Source organism: Rhinolophus hipposideros (assembly GCF_964194185.1).
Source record: "Rhinolophus hipposideros genome assembly, chromosome: 13".
In the NCBI taxonomy this organism is placed as follows: Eukaryota; Metazoa; Chordata; class Mammalia; order Chiroptera; family Rhinolophidae; genus Rhinolophus; species Rhinolophus hipposideros.
The window spans coordinates 15,386,851-15,403,414 of NC_138059.1; the positions used below are offsets into that span (position 1 = coordinate 15,386,851).

Consider the following 16,564-nt stretch of genomic DNA (forward strand, 5'->3'; position numbering starts at 1 on the left):
GTGTGTGGACACAATTTGGGTTAACCATTATTGCAGTCACGCGCTGCTTAATGATGGGGATAGGTTCTGAGAAATGTATCATTAGGCGATTTTGTCCTTGTGTGACCATCACAGGGTGCACTTACATAAGCCTAGAGCATATAGCCTAGTACATAGCTGGGCGTATGGTCTACCATCGTCATATAGGCGGCCCGTCATTGACTGAAACATCATTACGTGGCCCAGTTGTACTTATTTTCTTTCCATGAAAATATGCAATTGACATTTAACCCCAATTTAAGTAGAATGAAACCCACGTTTTAGCACTGGGTGGCATAGCTTTAGAACTAAGATTCTGAAAATCGTCTTCGAATTGTGCACATTTATACTGGAAGGCAAACTTATTCGTGCATTTTCAACTAATTCATATTTATCAACAAACGTTTATTGAGTGCCTACTAAGCACAGGCCTTGGGGATATGGCAGGAAAGGACACAGACATGACCGGCTTCACCGATGTTTATATTCCAGGGAGGGCTGCATCTCCACAGTTGGTATCTCTTCTGAACTCTGCTTTCCTTTTCTGCTGATTCTATAATAACATACTAAAGCAAATTTTTGGAAAAACAAAACAAAATCCAACCAACCTGCAATCTCCTCTTTCTCCCCACACCCCCCGAAAGGGGACCTTCAGATAACATAATCCCATCCACAGTTTATACACAACCATTATTTACATAGTTCTGCTTTTAGCTAGGTCAGGCTATTGACTAAAATATCCTTTGTTTGCTGGTAATGAAAATAAAGGAGGTGCATACATGTGTGTGTCTGCGGCTGGAAGGGGCAGCTACCTATGTAATTAGACCTATGATCTTTCTGAGGAAAGAGGACTCCCTTTAGAAGACAGAACTAGGTGGATTAGAGATTCATCTTAAACTTGTTTCAGAGATCTGCAGATAAATAGGAAGTTACACTAAAAGCCCCACCCAAATGCCCAATTTAGTTCCTGATGTTCAATGCGAATAAACTGAATCCAGGCTCCAGAGACACTATTTTGGACCATTTGGGGGATTTTAAAGAAGCAACTGACCTAGCCATATCCTGGCGCTCTTGGAAGGAGGAATTCCCTTCCGGAAGAGGATACCCAGACCCAGCAGGGAAATTTACTATAGGAATTGTTCCGCTTGTCGAACTGCTTTTCAGTGACTGAAATATTAAACACCCACACACAATTTAACTGTATTTTAAACAAAACATTAAAGTGATAGCCCTTTTGCGGGGAGGGGGGAAGAAAATTGAGCGTCTGGACGCAAAAATGATTTCTCTCAGTGATCATTGTCATCTCTTTTGAAATTGTTCTCCTTCTCTCTTTGAACAGATGACCCTAAAGCCATTATCGCTAATCTCACGGTAAGTACAGCCCTCCCTGGGAGCAGCTTCATGTGCTAATCTCCTGGGTTCGCTCCCCCGTGGGGCGGGGCGGGAGGAACATTTTCCTCATTGCCCTGCCGACCTGTATATCTGTTCCCCTCAGAGCTTTCAAAACTCCTGGCCTGTGGACAGCTGCAGGCTCCCTAATGGTCTTGGCAGCGATACAAACTGACAATATTTGATCTTTCCATTAGTAGTGAAAAGCATTCACTCATGATTAAACAAATCCTTACTCTCTCTGAACCAGGTTGGCCCACCACCCACCCATCACTCCCCCATCCAGGATAAAGACCTTTTTTAAAAGCCCAGGAGGATGTAATCACATAGGCCTGGCTGTGCTGCCTTCTCCCTTCCCCTCCTACCTCCTATCCCATGACTTGAAACTGTTGGGAAAGGCCCTGGAGCCTGAATTGCTCTTAGCAATACTCCTGTGAGTCAGGAATGTATCTCACTCCTCTCCGATAACCTTCCATCTCCAGCGTTATCTAATCCTCTTTAACCTATTTGTTTTCAGTTTATATTCTTTGATAGGGCGTAACAAACTCCACTTATTCACCAACCGACCTTTTGTGTGGCTTAAAACCTGCTTCCATTTTCTAGAGGGAGACTACCTAAGCCTTTTTATAGAAGACAATCCATCTAAAGTTCAGCTTCCATTTATATTTCAGTGTAAAAAACCAGATCAGCACTTTAAGCCGTACATGAAGCAGCACCTCCCCAAACGTTTGCACTATGCCAACAACAGAAGAATTGAGGACATCCATTTATTGGTGGACCGCAGATGGCATGTCGCAAGGTAGCTTGGGAGTTGGCTGTCCCTGTTTCTCATCTTCATAACCACCTCTTTGGCAACTGGAGTGCTAGGAGGTCCTCAGCCATCGTAAAGAGAAATCTCTGTTGGAAATCTCACTGTTTCCAACGATTCTGTATACTGGCAAAACAACTAGTGCTGAGACAATACAGCTCTAGTTTCTGGGTTTCAGCATCTCTGTGGCTTTCTGTAGCCTCTCAGTGCGTCTCGGTGTGTCTCTCTCTGTTTCAGTTTTTTGAATTTACATTCTAGCCTCTATTCTGATTCCTGAGGAAATCAAAAGTGTCCCTGGGACACTGCTTTATTGCACTGAACTGAGTTGTCTCAGTTGACAAGACTTAGCCTGTAAGAACGTTTATAGAGGAGTTCAGAAAATGTTGTTAACCTTAAAACCTCTGTTACTGTGGACATGTTTTATTTGGCCTTGAATATTTCAGGTGTTTGCTTTCTTTTAAACTACAAAATATTCCAATATTGAAGAGTCTTTTGTAGAATGTGTCCTCTGGAAGCTCTAACCACTTCCAAAGAGTTAATCATTAAAAGTTTATCCATTTCCACACAAACTCGGCAGCAGCCCTTTCCCCCTCACTCTTGTTCTGACTTTCTCCTTAAGAAAAGTGTTGAGAATTAGTCTGTAGTAGTAACTGAACAACTACTATATACACCCTAGCTGGGTACTTCAATGAGTTTTCAAGGGAGAGAAGAGAATGAGAAAATCTTCTTGTCTCGGAACTTACATCAACATGGAACACCTGGAGAGACACATGACAAATACCTAAATATCCTGCTGTAATTCTTGGGGGTGGGGAGGGGGAGATGGTACATAGAGTTAAATATGTAGGATTATGAAGAGAGATGAATGAAGACCAGAAATTATTGAAATCATTTAGAACAGGCATGGGGAGTCTTCATGGAAAAGTTACAAAGCTATGACCCAATGTCTTGGCTGACTGTTCTCTGCAGGAACATTTATATATGGGGCAGCTTAGAAGAGAACAAATTTGGTGCAGTTGATAAGTTTGTATGAAGTAAACCTGGTTGTTGAGTAGAAGTTAAATGAAAGATGATGATAGTTGAGCAAATTAGCATAGATCTAAGCAAGATATTTTAATTAGCAGTAACTCTCTTAAACTCTTGCAACGTTGGGTTATTATATGTGTATTTCTTATTATCCCAAGCTGAAAGTACTTTTCCTAGGGGTGGGAACCCAAATGTTTAATTTCTTTATTGTCCTTCAAGCACTTCACTGTAGTGCGGCATTCCCTGTAGGTACTTAGGGAATATTTGTATTAATAAACATGAAAGATTTTTGGAAAAGTTCTCCGTGACACTTAAGCAAAAGGCATCTTTTTGTCACAAGGAAGTTCAAATACTTTTGATGTATAGAGAGCCGTGTTTCCTTTTCCTATTTTTGTATTGAGATATTATTTAGGCTTTTGTTCAATATGTCACTATTACTAAGTTTACCACTCCGTTATATTCTCTAGTTGTATTATACCATAGGTAAATTTGTATGCAAACATTTTTGTAGAATACAGATCTCCATTCATCGATTAAACATGACATATTTTAAAAGTACCTACTATGTGTTTGACATTGAGCCGAGAGAGGGGCATATAGAAGTGAGTAAACAAACATGGTCCTACCATGGAGAATCTGACAATCGTGGAGCTGAAGCACAGAGGCAGACAGCATTACCTTTGAGAAGTGCTTCGTCAGTGCAAGGGCAAGGGACAAGGAGGGCGCAGTGAGTTCTGTTCAGAGCTCCACATTTGTCCTGGGCTGATTGTCAAAGCAAAGGCACTTGGGAGAAATGAACAGCGTCATCTTTGCATCACCACAGGAATAATGCAATTAAAATAGAGATAAATACGCGTGTAAAACCCACTTCTTAGTGATATTTTGTGCACTGAAATGAGCTTTTTATCCGTGATTTCATGGAAATCCTGACTGATTATACTATTGTTTTGATGTAGGAAACCTTTGGATGTTTATAAGAAACCATCCGGAAAATGTTTTTTCCAGGGAGACCATGGATTTGATAACAAGGTCAACAGCATGCAGGTCTGATCACAGCACTGGGAATTGAAAATGCGTTTTAGTGATCTCAGAAGGGTTGGGGAGCGGTGGTATGAGTGAAGTTCCACAGTATTCCTAAACAGGGGAAGGGTTACTATTGGAACTTAGCAATGTCTAATTGTTTTTGTTTGCTTATCTTTTGGAAGACTGTTTTTGTAGGTTATGGCCCAACATTTAAGTACAAGACGAAAGTGCCTCCCTTTGAAAACATTGAACTTTACAATGTTATGTGTGGTAAGTCACTTAGTTAATAACAACCCCTGAAACACTCTTGAGTTACCATACGAACTTCCTCAATGTCAGAGAAAGAAATGAGGTGTCTTTTTTCTGGGGCCACCTCATCTCCTTGCAGAAATTCTGTTGTAACTGGCCCATTGGTTTGAAGGACAGCATATCATTCCCTTCTATGGCTTCTTTGTCTTCCTTCACCCGTTGACTAATGAGGAGTTTTCATAGTGTTGCTGTTGGCAGCCTTTGGCTGATCTAACATAGCATTACAGTCTGACACCACTGGTCAGAGAGACCTGGTGAGGCAAGAGTTGCGTACAGAGCTTTCTCCCACCTCCATCTCTCGCGTTGCAGCTCAGTTAAAATTTTGCCAGCTTGCGTCCTGGCCAGCTATTTATGTGCTCCTAATTATTTTTCTTCCTTGAACTTCTAGTTGCTGAATGAGGACAACTTTTCCTATTTAGTAAGGGAGTGCCAGTCTGGTGGTTAGAGGGGGAGTCTGAAAGTCGGGTCTCCTGGGTTCTTTTCCCATCTTGGCTGCTGGCTCTCCCCTGTCCTGCCTCTCAGCTTAGGCAAGTCACTGTGTGCCTGCTTGGCAACCATTCACTTGCTATGAAATCAGCCTGTTCATTTCACAGTGGCACTTCAAGGCACAGGGCCAAAGCCTCCTCTTGTCCCCGTACTTCTGTGGAGTGCATTAGAGGGCAGGCTAGTGGTTGTTTATTGATTATAAGTCTCATTTCAAAATTTGGGATAACAAGGTTCATGGAGACAGACAAGCAAGACACTCATAGTCTTTGGGTTGTAACTATCATAGATATTGGCAATAATTAGGTAAGGCCCTACTCTTTCACTCTTTTGCGGGGGGAATGTGTTTTTATGTTCAAACAATGCATATGCTGTTTCAGAAAGCTGTGGCCAGACATGGTCAGGCTAGAATGGTTCAGGGAGTAAGAAGGGAGTGCCTACTATCTAAATTTGGTTTTATCCAAATTTGATTTGTGTTCAGAGTTTTCAGACCCTTGGAAGGTGAAGGGTTTTGACTCTTGCCATATCTCATCAAAAGATATTTACAAAGCACCTGGCTTCTTTTTGTTGTTCTCATTAGATCTCCTGGGATTGAAGCCAGCTCCCAATAATGGGACCCACGGAAGTTTAAATCATCTTCTGCGTACCAACACCTTCAGGCCATCCATACCAGAGGAAGTCACCAGACCCAATTATCCAGGGATTATGTACCTTCAGTCTGATTTTGACCTGGGCTGTACCTGTGATGATAAGGTAGAGCCAAAGGTAGAAATAACCTTTATGTTTATCATGGAGGAGATGGCTGGGTGTAGAGCAGAACTTTCCAATAGAACTCTCTGTGCTATGTGAATGGACTATATCTGTGCTGTCCAAAATGCTAGCTCCTGGCCAGATACGGCTTTTGAGCACTGAGAACTAAATTTTTTTATTTTGTTTCATTTAATTGCTTTATGTTCAAAGAACCCTATGTGGCTTGTGGCTACATATTGGACAGCACAGGTTATAGAAAACAAAGGGCAAAAAGGAGAGAATTCATCATGCTATTTGGTGGAGTCAGAATTCCCCACCGAAAACTTTTTCCTTTTCTTTTTCAGTCTGGATCAGGTGTCTGTCAGTCATGGTCCCAATAGAAAACAGGTGGCCCACACAGAGGAGGTTTTTAAAGAGCGCTTACAGGGATTGTTTCAAACATGTTTACGGAGAGAACTATTAACAAAGGCTGAGTAGAGTAGAGGGATATCACTGAGAGATGGTGAAGTGCCCTGGCACTAGCAGGGTACCAGTCCTAGGCCTGAACAATAAAGGGGGGGAGCAGTGGCTAGAACATGGAGAGAGAGCTATGTAAGAAGGAACAATGGAATTTGGTAGATGGGTGCTAATACACTACAACCTTATAGGAAGGAAGCTGGGGTAATCAATACCCCTGTTGTCTTTCTCTCCTCTAATCCCCTGCGGGAGCCTCCCACCGATGGAACCCAACAGGAAGCCAGAGGTCAGTCTCTCAGGACGCAGAGCAGTGTAGGGAAGGGTGCAATATGGGTAGGGGTGGTGGTGCAAATAGAGACTAACCAGCACATTGTGTTTGGACAATTTTTGAATACCAAACAAACTACAAGTGTTAAGCAATAATTTGTTTATTGAATTCTGTATCGATCAAAGACCTTTATAATTGCCAATCAGTGCTTCTGATAGCAAGAAATAATCAGTGTTACCAAACTGAGTTGATGTGATTCCAACCCAAAGCAAAGAAATCAGTTATTTTTACATGTGTGGTTTTATAATGGGTACATCTGTGCTCTTTCTATTAGAGCTCAGAGAAATGGAAACTAGTTCTCCTAGTGCCCCATCCCCATCCCCTACCGTTTGTTACCTTCCGGAATTCCTAGGGACCTGGGAGTCACCATTTTGGAAGCTCACCACTGGAAGAATCCAGTTTGCTCTTCTTTCCCCACCTCTAGTTTTTCTCCTTTCTAGTTCTGCTTCTGACAAAAAAAAATTAGGGTAATTACTGTAACACAGGTAATCCTCAGAATTCAGCTCAAGACGTTGCATTGCCAAAGTCAACAAGAAGTGGTCGTTGAAGTGGATTCCAACTATAACATTAGAGGAATCCATTAGTTGCATCTTGTTTTTGGAATTATCTTTCTTTTAGACAACAAGAACTATTTTAGATATGGTATCTTAAGCCATATTGGAGGAATTATGGATAATCTTTATTTTGTCTATGGGTTTCTCCAAATGACTACTTTCCTATTCTTAAAAAATAAAAAATCCAGATATACTAAAAAGGTATAGAGATAAATAAAACGACTACCTCAATACACACATCATGAGAAAGAAAACATTACAGATCCAGTGGAAGTTTCATGTGTACCCTCTCTCTTCCCATTCCTATTTCCTTCCTACCCCAAAGGGAACTAGTATCCTGGATATGGTATGTATAATTGTCATGCAGGTCTCTATACTTTTACTCCATACACATGTAACTCTTAAATGACATATTAATTTTTAGTATAGTTCCCTAAAATAACCTATAGTATAGTTATACATAATATAATTTTTATGTAAATGCTGTTAAGCTAGATATGTCCTGTAAGTATTTTGTTCATCATGCTTTTGAGATATATGCACAATAAAACATGAAGTTTTAGCTTATTCATTTTTACTGTTAATAGTTAATATTTCATTGAAAAAATATACCATAGTGATTTTATTCATTTTTGTACATGATAATATTTACTAGTAATTTCTATTGTTAGCTTCTGCCAACAATGCAAATGTCTCCTTGTACTCATGTGCTAGATATGGCTCTCAGATAGAGAAGGGTAGAGTTGCTGAGCCATCACTTTTCAGCTTTGGAAAAAGCAATTTCATAAATTAGTTTGGGAATCATTTTAATGTCACTAGAGATTAATCTGAAATATTGAGGTGCTATTCTAATTAAATTGCATATATGTGCCCACATAATCATCATTACCAGCATGGGAGGTTGAATACACTGTTTGAAGAAAAGGAAACAAAGTCATGGAGAGATTAAAGAAGGTGCCCACGACCATTGAGCTACTAGGAAGTGGAGCCTAGAATGTCAATTTGAGATGAATTTGTACTTCCGCCACAGAGCTTGTAATATTAATAGAGTTTAGGATCTTGTTTTGAATTTAGCAGGCTACTAAGTAGAGACAAGCGTACAGAAAAGAACATTTCTGATTTGCTTTTTTTTCTCTCTTTTCTGGTTTTCACACATGAAGAACAAACTGGATGAACTCAACAAACGTCTTCATATAAAAGGGTCCACGGAAGGTAAGAAGTTGATGGAAAAAGCAATCAGATAAATTTTGTTTTCTAGTTTTCAAAAACTGAAGAGACTGCTTATTTACTTCATAGCATAAGCACAATATTTTTTAAAATTAAAATTTGGATTGCAAAGTGATGTTAATATCCATCTGGCAAAGTGTATGGGTTTATTCTATGTACACAGATGTCAGCTGTGTAATACTCAGAAATATTCTATTACCTTTTTTTCCCCCAATAGCTTTTAAGCCCTTTGAAAAACAAACATACCGTTTTCTATCTGATGGGTCATAAGCTAAGGTGCTGATGGGAACTTCTATGAAGGGATTAGAAGTCACAATGATAAATAATAGCAGCTGGTACCTATACCGTAGCTCACCTACATGGAGAGTCAGTGTATATGTTGTAGTGGGGAGAGAGACACAGAAGGAACCAAATCAGAACTCCCTATTTACATAAGGATCATCTTGAGCCCTAATTCATTCTCTCATTTTATGTACAATGACAACATGCATGATTAGTCAACTTTTGCAAACTTGCGATGAACAACAATTCTCAGTGATTTGTACCAAGAAAGCTGCATTTCTTGCTCATATTTCAATATGCTGAGTAGGCTAAGCATGGCACTGCCCCATGAATGCTCATTATTTTGGAATCCAGGCAGAAAGAGCAGCCCCTACCTGGGACATGCCCTCTTCACGGCGGAGAGAAAAGAGGAATGGCAGAACCCTGCCATGGGTCACAACACTTCTGCATTTATGAGGCATTTGTCACTTCCCTTCACAATTCACTGGCAAAAGCAGGGTACATGAAAACAATGGAGTAGAGAAGTATATTCTTTCAACAGGGACACTCCTGTAAGTAGCATGGCAATGGGTGGAAGTATATAATCCTTCACAAAAGGGCTGCCGATAATTATAATAACAATAATACAATCTACCCCACAAGCTCTTTTTCCTGGTTTTGAAATTCCAGAGAATTAGAAGAAATTAGAAGAGACGGGAAAGGCTCCTGTGCAGGTCACTACAGTAGATGGGATAGCATCTTATAACAGCAAAGGAATGATTAACAGTATATTAAAAAGTAAATAGAACTGAAAGCACAGCAGCCCCAAGTCCTGCACTAGAGATGCACATAGTCAAATTCTCCTGAGAGCAATACTTGAGTTATTAGCTTACATATGGTTCTGTTTATCATATGTGCCGTTTCCAATCTGATTAAGTAAAGGTTGAGGAAACCAGTAGATTTTATTTACTTATTTTCCCTCTTTATAAAGATCTTCATCTTTCTTTTTTCCTTCCTGCATTACCACCACTCCTTTTCTCTCTTTGATCAGAGAACACACAGACTCTTTGGCATGTAATTGGATGAACACAGCTTTGAAGATAGGACTTAGTTGATGGAAGGTACACAAGTCCTTCACAAACTCTAGGAGTCATTTGAAATGTTTGACATCTGACCTCTAGTGGACTACAATGTCATCATAATGAGAAAAATTGGAATGTTTCCAGTGACAGGGGCTGTGGAGTCTCATGATATGAGTTTTTCAAATATACAATCACCAAGGCAGAGAAATAATACTGAGATGTTTCTCTTCTAAAAGTCACTAATGAAATAGGTAATTATGATAATTTAATATTGACTCCCAGCTTGTTTTCACGATTCAAGCTCTGGCTCTTCCTGGTACTAAAACATTTCTGTCTGGGGAGAAAAATTTCTACATTTAGTTTGTCGATGGCACTGTGCTCCTGTGACAAAACCAGTCCCACAACTCAGCGTAAACAGTAGCCTCAAACTTCTGAACATGAAAATAAGAGGCATCTTCTAGGTGAGTCACTGCCTTTCAGAGCTGGTAGGAGCCATAGTTAGTAACCTCAGCCATCCATTGCTCTGCTCAGAAAGTGAACATAAGTGTCTTATTTCAAGATGATTTTACATCACCAAAACTTAAAGCTGATATACTTTCATGGAAATGGACCCTCATGGGCATTTGTTGAGCATCTTGCCTGGACTGGGAACTGATTTCCCTGAGACATCTGGTTCTGGCAGCTGTGTCACCGATAGTTTCTTAGATATGACTTCACATTGGTAACATAAAGTGTTAGGGGAGAATCATCGTAGCACATCTCTTTGGTCTGTTCAAGGCCTATTGGGACAGCCTTTAACGATCCAAAGGACACTTTAAAACTATTACATGAAATAAAAACAATTATATATCATTGTATTTGTGTAAAGCATTTCCTTGTTTGGATTCTGGAATATGTATAAGCCTCAGCATTCTCTCATTTGTCTTTTTCTGTCTCTTGGCCGCTTGGTCTTTGTCTGTCTAAGGATCCTATCTCAGTCATTTCTTTAGCTACAAAGTGACATTTTCTTGGTCAGAGCTCTTTCAGGCCTTTATGGTGTTTCCTGGGTCATAAATCGAGACTCCCACCTGAAATACCCAACGTCTGCTCCGCCAGAGTAGAACCTCTTGAGTTGAGTCACGTGGGTGTGAGTGCACGTGTGTGTTATGCTAAGAGTAATTGCTTCCCTAAAGTTTTACACAAATGTAAGTTGTATTATTTTTATTCTGAGATTTTTTAAACACACCTGTAGGTAGCTGATTATTATTATTATTATTTAGAATAAACCACATGCTATGTACATTCTGTTTGTGACATTCACATGTGGCTATTTTAATGTCATTCATATGCCATAAAAGTTCTCATGCATCTATACAAAACACATTTGGAAAAACTGGGCCTAACACTAGGGAAACAACCCAGGGGAATGTAACAAAAGAAAGGTATATTCAATTAATCTTAGGCAATATTTTTCTATAGCTATCTCAACTGTTATAGAATCAAGTCCCTCACTAAAATGAAGAGGAAAAAATATATACTGTTCAAAAATAGTGGTCTCAACTGCTTGCTAAAGACGTAATAGTTCTAGCTGTGTGGTGAATTCTGCATCTTCACTATATGACCATTGTTTCTGAATGATGTGTGCTTAATGTCTTGGCAAATTTACTGTGCAATGAAAACTCATTTCTTTGAGACACTGAATCAGTGGACGAATGAATGAACAAAATGGAAGTTTTAAATCTCTCATAGCAAGCAATTCTGTCACTACAGTCAGGTATAATTTTCACTGTAAGAATAACTGCACTATTCATTTTCACCTTAGTCTTTCTCTATTTATGTTGCTATAAAAATGTTTCATATTTTCTTAGGTTGGCCTACACTATTATCTATGTGAAAAAAGGAATTAAAAAATTATTTTAACCCCTATATATGTTTGGCTCTTTGTCACACACAATAGAAATTTTGTTTGGAGAAGAAAAATGACTTCAATAAACACTAGTAATTCTTGTGAACTTTAAGGCAGAGTCTTGATTATTGCTAGAGACGGAATTGCTTCTGTCGTTCTTTTCAATTCTGAAATGTTTCTCATTTTTGTTATTTCTGAAGATGTTGTGCCGAATGTTAGTTGTTCTATAGGGTTTCTGTGTATGTGCATTCTTGTATATGTTTTCGGGAAGGAATCAATGCATGGTGTAATTGTGATTTATAGTAAGATTTGCGATGAATTGGATGGACTAGATACTGAATTTTAATAACATTTACCTACCAATATTTCTTGCTGACATTGAAGTAGAGCGTAAACCCTTTACGAAACCACTACAGCTATAACTACAACGACTTTGGGTCAAGACTGGCTTTACATATTTCGCTTCTAAGCAGTGCAACATCCCAATGAAATAGGAGGGAGGCTTTGGGATTTAGGTACAGAATCACAGAACTATAACGAGCTGAGATGAGATTTGACCCTGGTTCTATATGATACTAAAGTTCCTGTGCTTTCCTGTGGAAGTGTTTCTTATTCTAAGGGTTGGAAAAAAGAGAATATGTCAGGAGAGAATCTTGGTACATTCCAGGGTTTGGAAGTTGTTTCTGAAGTTCCAAATGCTTTAATGCAAATTGCCGCCCTCATTTGCTTCTCAACAGGCATGACGTAGGCAGAGCTCATGCCCAGGAGTGGCTGGTCCGTCACTGCGATTCACCCTCCATTGGAATAACCCAGCAGTCAGTATCCAAATGTAGACTGCTTTCAAAACACTAGGAGGAGAATAATGGACCAGGAGAATGGAGGCCTAGATTCTGGGTGTTGCTATGTAGCTGAATGATTGTATACAAATCACAAACCTCCAATTCCTTCTTAGTAAAGTGGAGATGATATTGATCTGCTTAGTCTATCTCTTGGGGTCATATAAGGCACATCACATTAAAAGCAAATTCTTTAGAGTCATAAAAAATGGTATTTTAGAAAAACAAAACAAGCATTCAACAAGTATTTACCAAGTATATATGTGTGTGGCATTGTTGCAGCTAAAGATATGGTGGTGAACAAAACAGATAAAATCCCTATTCTTCTTATTTTATTGTGAAATTTAGCCAGTTGATGAATTACAACATAGTGTTTTAAGGGTTGAGGTGAGAAAGCACAGAACACTAATAGAATCCCAGCGGAGGTTGCCATGGCAATAAATGACAGTAAGCAAAGGAGAAGAAAGGATGTAGGAAAAAGAAAGACCTTGGGTAGAGATTTTGTGGCAAAATGTAGGGGCATTTTATTGTGGGAATGAACATTTTAAAAAATAAACAAAAAGGAGAGATTTTCATGTGGCTCTCAAGTCAGCCAGCTAATCTGTGGGAGTATGAATCAGGAAGCTGAGACGGGAAAAGAAACACAAACTCAAGTCTAGATGACCAAATTTTGGAACACAAAAAGAATGAGTGCTGTGGAAGTCCACACCACTTAAAAAGATTTGCCTCACAGTATTTTGCCAAATGTGGTATCTGGAGGAGAACCTTGGCATGTACCCAAAATGCCCAATACTATTGTAAACAGGGATCTGGGGTGTAGGATGAAGGCTCTGTCTGGAATTCCATGGAGTAGGAACCTAATCTGGGGAAACATGGACTGTACTGGTTCCATATCAAGAAGTCAGGACAAACATATTTTCAAAGCAGAGGCTCACAGTCTTGTCTGGAGATGAAGAGCTTACGTGTTCAAAGACTGAGATTCAGGTACACTCTTACGGTTCAACTAGGGACATTTACGAAATGTAAATGCAATGTGTGGCTTGCCCAAGATGTCATAAAGAGTAGCAGAGTCAGGCTGTGACTCTTTGAGTCTCTGTGGTTCTTTGATACTCTGATAAACTGAGAAAGGAAAGTCTAAATTTTTATTCTGGATTTTGAAGTTTGTGTTTCTTACTGCAAAGATGATTTCACCTCTTTCTTAGATGGCACTATTATGCTTCAGGAAGACCCAAGTAGATTCTTTGGGTTGGGGAGCTTGGTTGATGAACTTCAGGAAACTGTCGAATCTATTGCATAGGTTTTTCTTCATGCTGTATTTGCCCAGTTAGCAAGTAAGAGAAATTTAGTCACATGATATTTGTGTTGCAGCCATGCGCCCAAAATTTCAGTTGTAAGTAATGAAGTGCACGTCTGAATAAAACTATACATCTATACATAAAACTATACAGTCTATACATGCAAAGCAGAAGAGTGAATAGAAGTGGAGAAGCTTAACTGGGGAAATCTTTCAGGAGAAAGTGAAGCTTAAGATTTCTCCCCTTTTGCTCTCTCTCTCCTCTTCCTCCTCATGTCTCTTCCACGAGGGCTAAACTGATCATATTATTTATCATCATTTTTGAGTATGAAAAGAGGCATTGTTAACAAGTATGCCAAGGCTACAGGCATAAACCAGATGTGGGGTCAACCTGGCTTAGCTTCGTATATTCTGTGGGGACTGTCCTGATGCCACCTCACCCTCATTTGCAGCATTCATCATGCTCTGTGTTCCCTTTTCACTCTGTAGGTATCTCTGATATATTGCACTCCATATTGCATTTTAGTAATTTGTGCCATGTTGGTCTCTCTCCTTGAACTGTGAGCTTTTTGAGGGTAAGAGCTGTATCTTAATTATCTTTGCCCCGAATCTCTATTCTATAGCCCAAGCCCTGTCACGGAGAAAGTGCTCAGTAAATGTTTGATGAGGGGGAACACATTAATGAAAAATTTGAATGGAATCAGTGACACGACTGGTAGAAAATTTACTTCCGGTAGAGAGAAAGGGAGTCGCGTGTCTAGAAACATAGAATTTCTAACGGTCATGAGCAGTGTTGCAAATAAATCAACCTTCGTGGAACAGAGTGTTATGTTGAGAAATGCCAATAAATGAGGAGGACTATAGAAGAGGAGCAAGAGTTGGTGGAGTCTATAGATTATTCAAGATTATTGTTTGCTGGCTGCTTTAAGGAGGGGTGTTGCATGGTTAGATGTGGCTGCTGGTTTGTTGTCCATTCATGGAGTAGATTGGATGCTAGGTTTGCATTTGATTTTGGAAGAATATGTTTGGTAAGCATTAAAACTTGAATGATAAAAAGAAAATAGCTTCTCAAAGAATTTTGATACTTCTGCTTCCAGCTGAAACCAGGAAATTCAGAGGCAACAAAAATGAAAACAAGGAAAACGTTAATGGAAATTTTGAACCTAGAAAAGGTTTGGTTTGAGTTTTGAAGGGAAAGCCTGACTTGTTTTACTGCCCCCAAGTACTACTGTTATGATTTGCTGGCTTTTTATTTGTTCATTATATTTCATTTGTATAATGTTATCACATTATATTCTAATTCTTAGGGGTGGGTCCCCAAATTTGGCAGATAAACGAAGGCTTCTACATATAATGCAATGCTGAAGCCAAACTACCCAGAACAGGCTCGTGCTGTAACAGTGTGTGCTGCTTTGCCTCAAATCAGCAGTTCTACTTGGGGAGGGTCTACGAAGAGTTTCCTCTGTTACTTGCATAGAATGGTAATACTTTAATTAAAGCAACATGTATAAATAATTTAATAAGTGATTGCCAGAACTGATTTTCTCTAATAAAAATAATCATAAATTTGTTTTGATTATCACTTAGGGAATTGTGCATTGCCTAAAACTCAATACCTCAATCTCTAAATATTTTCATCTATAGGACCCCAATTTCCAAGAATCTATGGAAGTTCTGACTTTAACTTATCCAAAATGGGCAGATCAAGCTCCAGCCATTTCTTGCGGGTGTGGAATGAAAGTTTGCACACTAAACTCCCATCTCTTCTTCCTAAAAGAGTAAGGCTTCAGACCTTTTATTTTTCCTAAGAGGAGAGCTTTCTCTTGGAGGTCTGAATCTACATTCCGGGGTCTTAACTGAGTTCTTTGGTAACCGATGATCTCCCCTCTTCTGTATTTAAACATCGCTCTTGAATGAAGACTTATTTTATCTATACATGTTCCTTTAAGTTCTTACCGAAAGAGTTTTCCTCCTCGTGGCAAAGCTGCTTACTTTAAATGCTCATTACTGCTCACTGTTTATGCTGAAGTAATGCATATTTGAGTTGCTGTTTGCAACTAATGATCGAAGGGTGCCTTCCTCTTAATTAAATCATCGGTTAATTTGGTGAGCCTTTTCAGGGGTCAAAGGAATTGATTCTACAAAAATCAATCATGTTGACTTCTCATTCTGCTGAATCCTTTCAAAATTTACTAATCGTGTTTCCTTCCTATACAGACTCAAATTCTTTACTACTGAAAAAAAGCGTTCAAATAAGTATGGCATTTACGTTATAGTTTTGATAACTGTAAGCCTTGACCCATACTTAGGTGATCAGATAAACCACAGAAGTGTTAGGAAAACTATCTTGATTAAATTAAGGAGAAGGAGCTCTATGTTATTACTAAGTAAGCAAGCAAATTTTGGACAACTGGACTCTCTTCCAATATTTAACATTTGATGTAAAGTTTAATTTATGTTTTAACACAGTTTATTTTTTTCTTCCCTAGAGAGACACCTTCTCTATGGACGGCCTGCAGTGCTCTATCGGACCAGATATGATATCTTATATCATACTGACTTTGAAAGTGGTTATAGTGAAATATTCCTAATGTCACTCTGGACATCATACACTGTTTCCAAACAGGTCATTGAGAAAATTGGGTTGAATAAAATTCTTCATGTGATTACTTTCTTTGCATTGATAGAACAATTGCTGGCTCAATGGAATTTTGTGTTAGGAAAAATTTTTAATTTTTTTCCTGATGAAAAATACATCCAAGTTTGGATCTATTGCACAATATTTTGAACTAGACTTTATTCAGTGTTCAAATAACTTCATGGTAATGTGTTAAA

The 16,564-nt window shown here is 39.0% G+C and overlaps 1 protein-coding gene across 1 annotated transcript in view; it reads left to right on the forward strand.

Moving 5' to 3' along the window:
* The window catches only part of ENPP2 (ectonucleotide pyrophosphatase/phosphodiesterase 2), a 97,811-nt gene that overhangs the window by 69,606 nt on the left and 11,641 nt on the right, over positions 1-16,564 (forward strand). Inside the window, 8 exon segments of the mRNA XM_081070896.1 lie at positions 1,358-1,389; positions 2,079-2,206; positions 4,198-4,285; positions 4,447-4,534; positions 5,637-5,809; positions 8,305-8,356; positions 14,827-14,901; positions 16,219-16,355. Coding sequence (XP_080927022.1) covers positions 1,358-1,389; positions 2,079-2,206; positions 4,198-4,285; positions 4,447-4,534; positions 5,637-5,809; positions 8,305-8,356; positions 14,827-14,901; positions 16,219-16,355 — 773 coding nt within the window.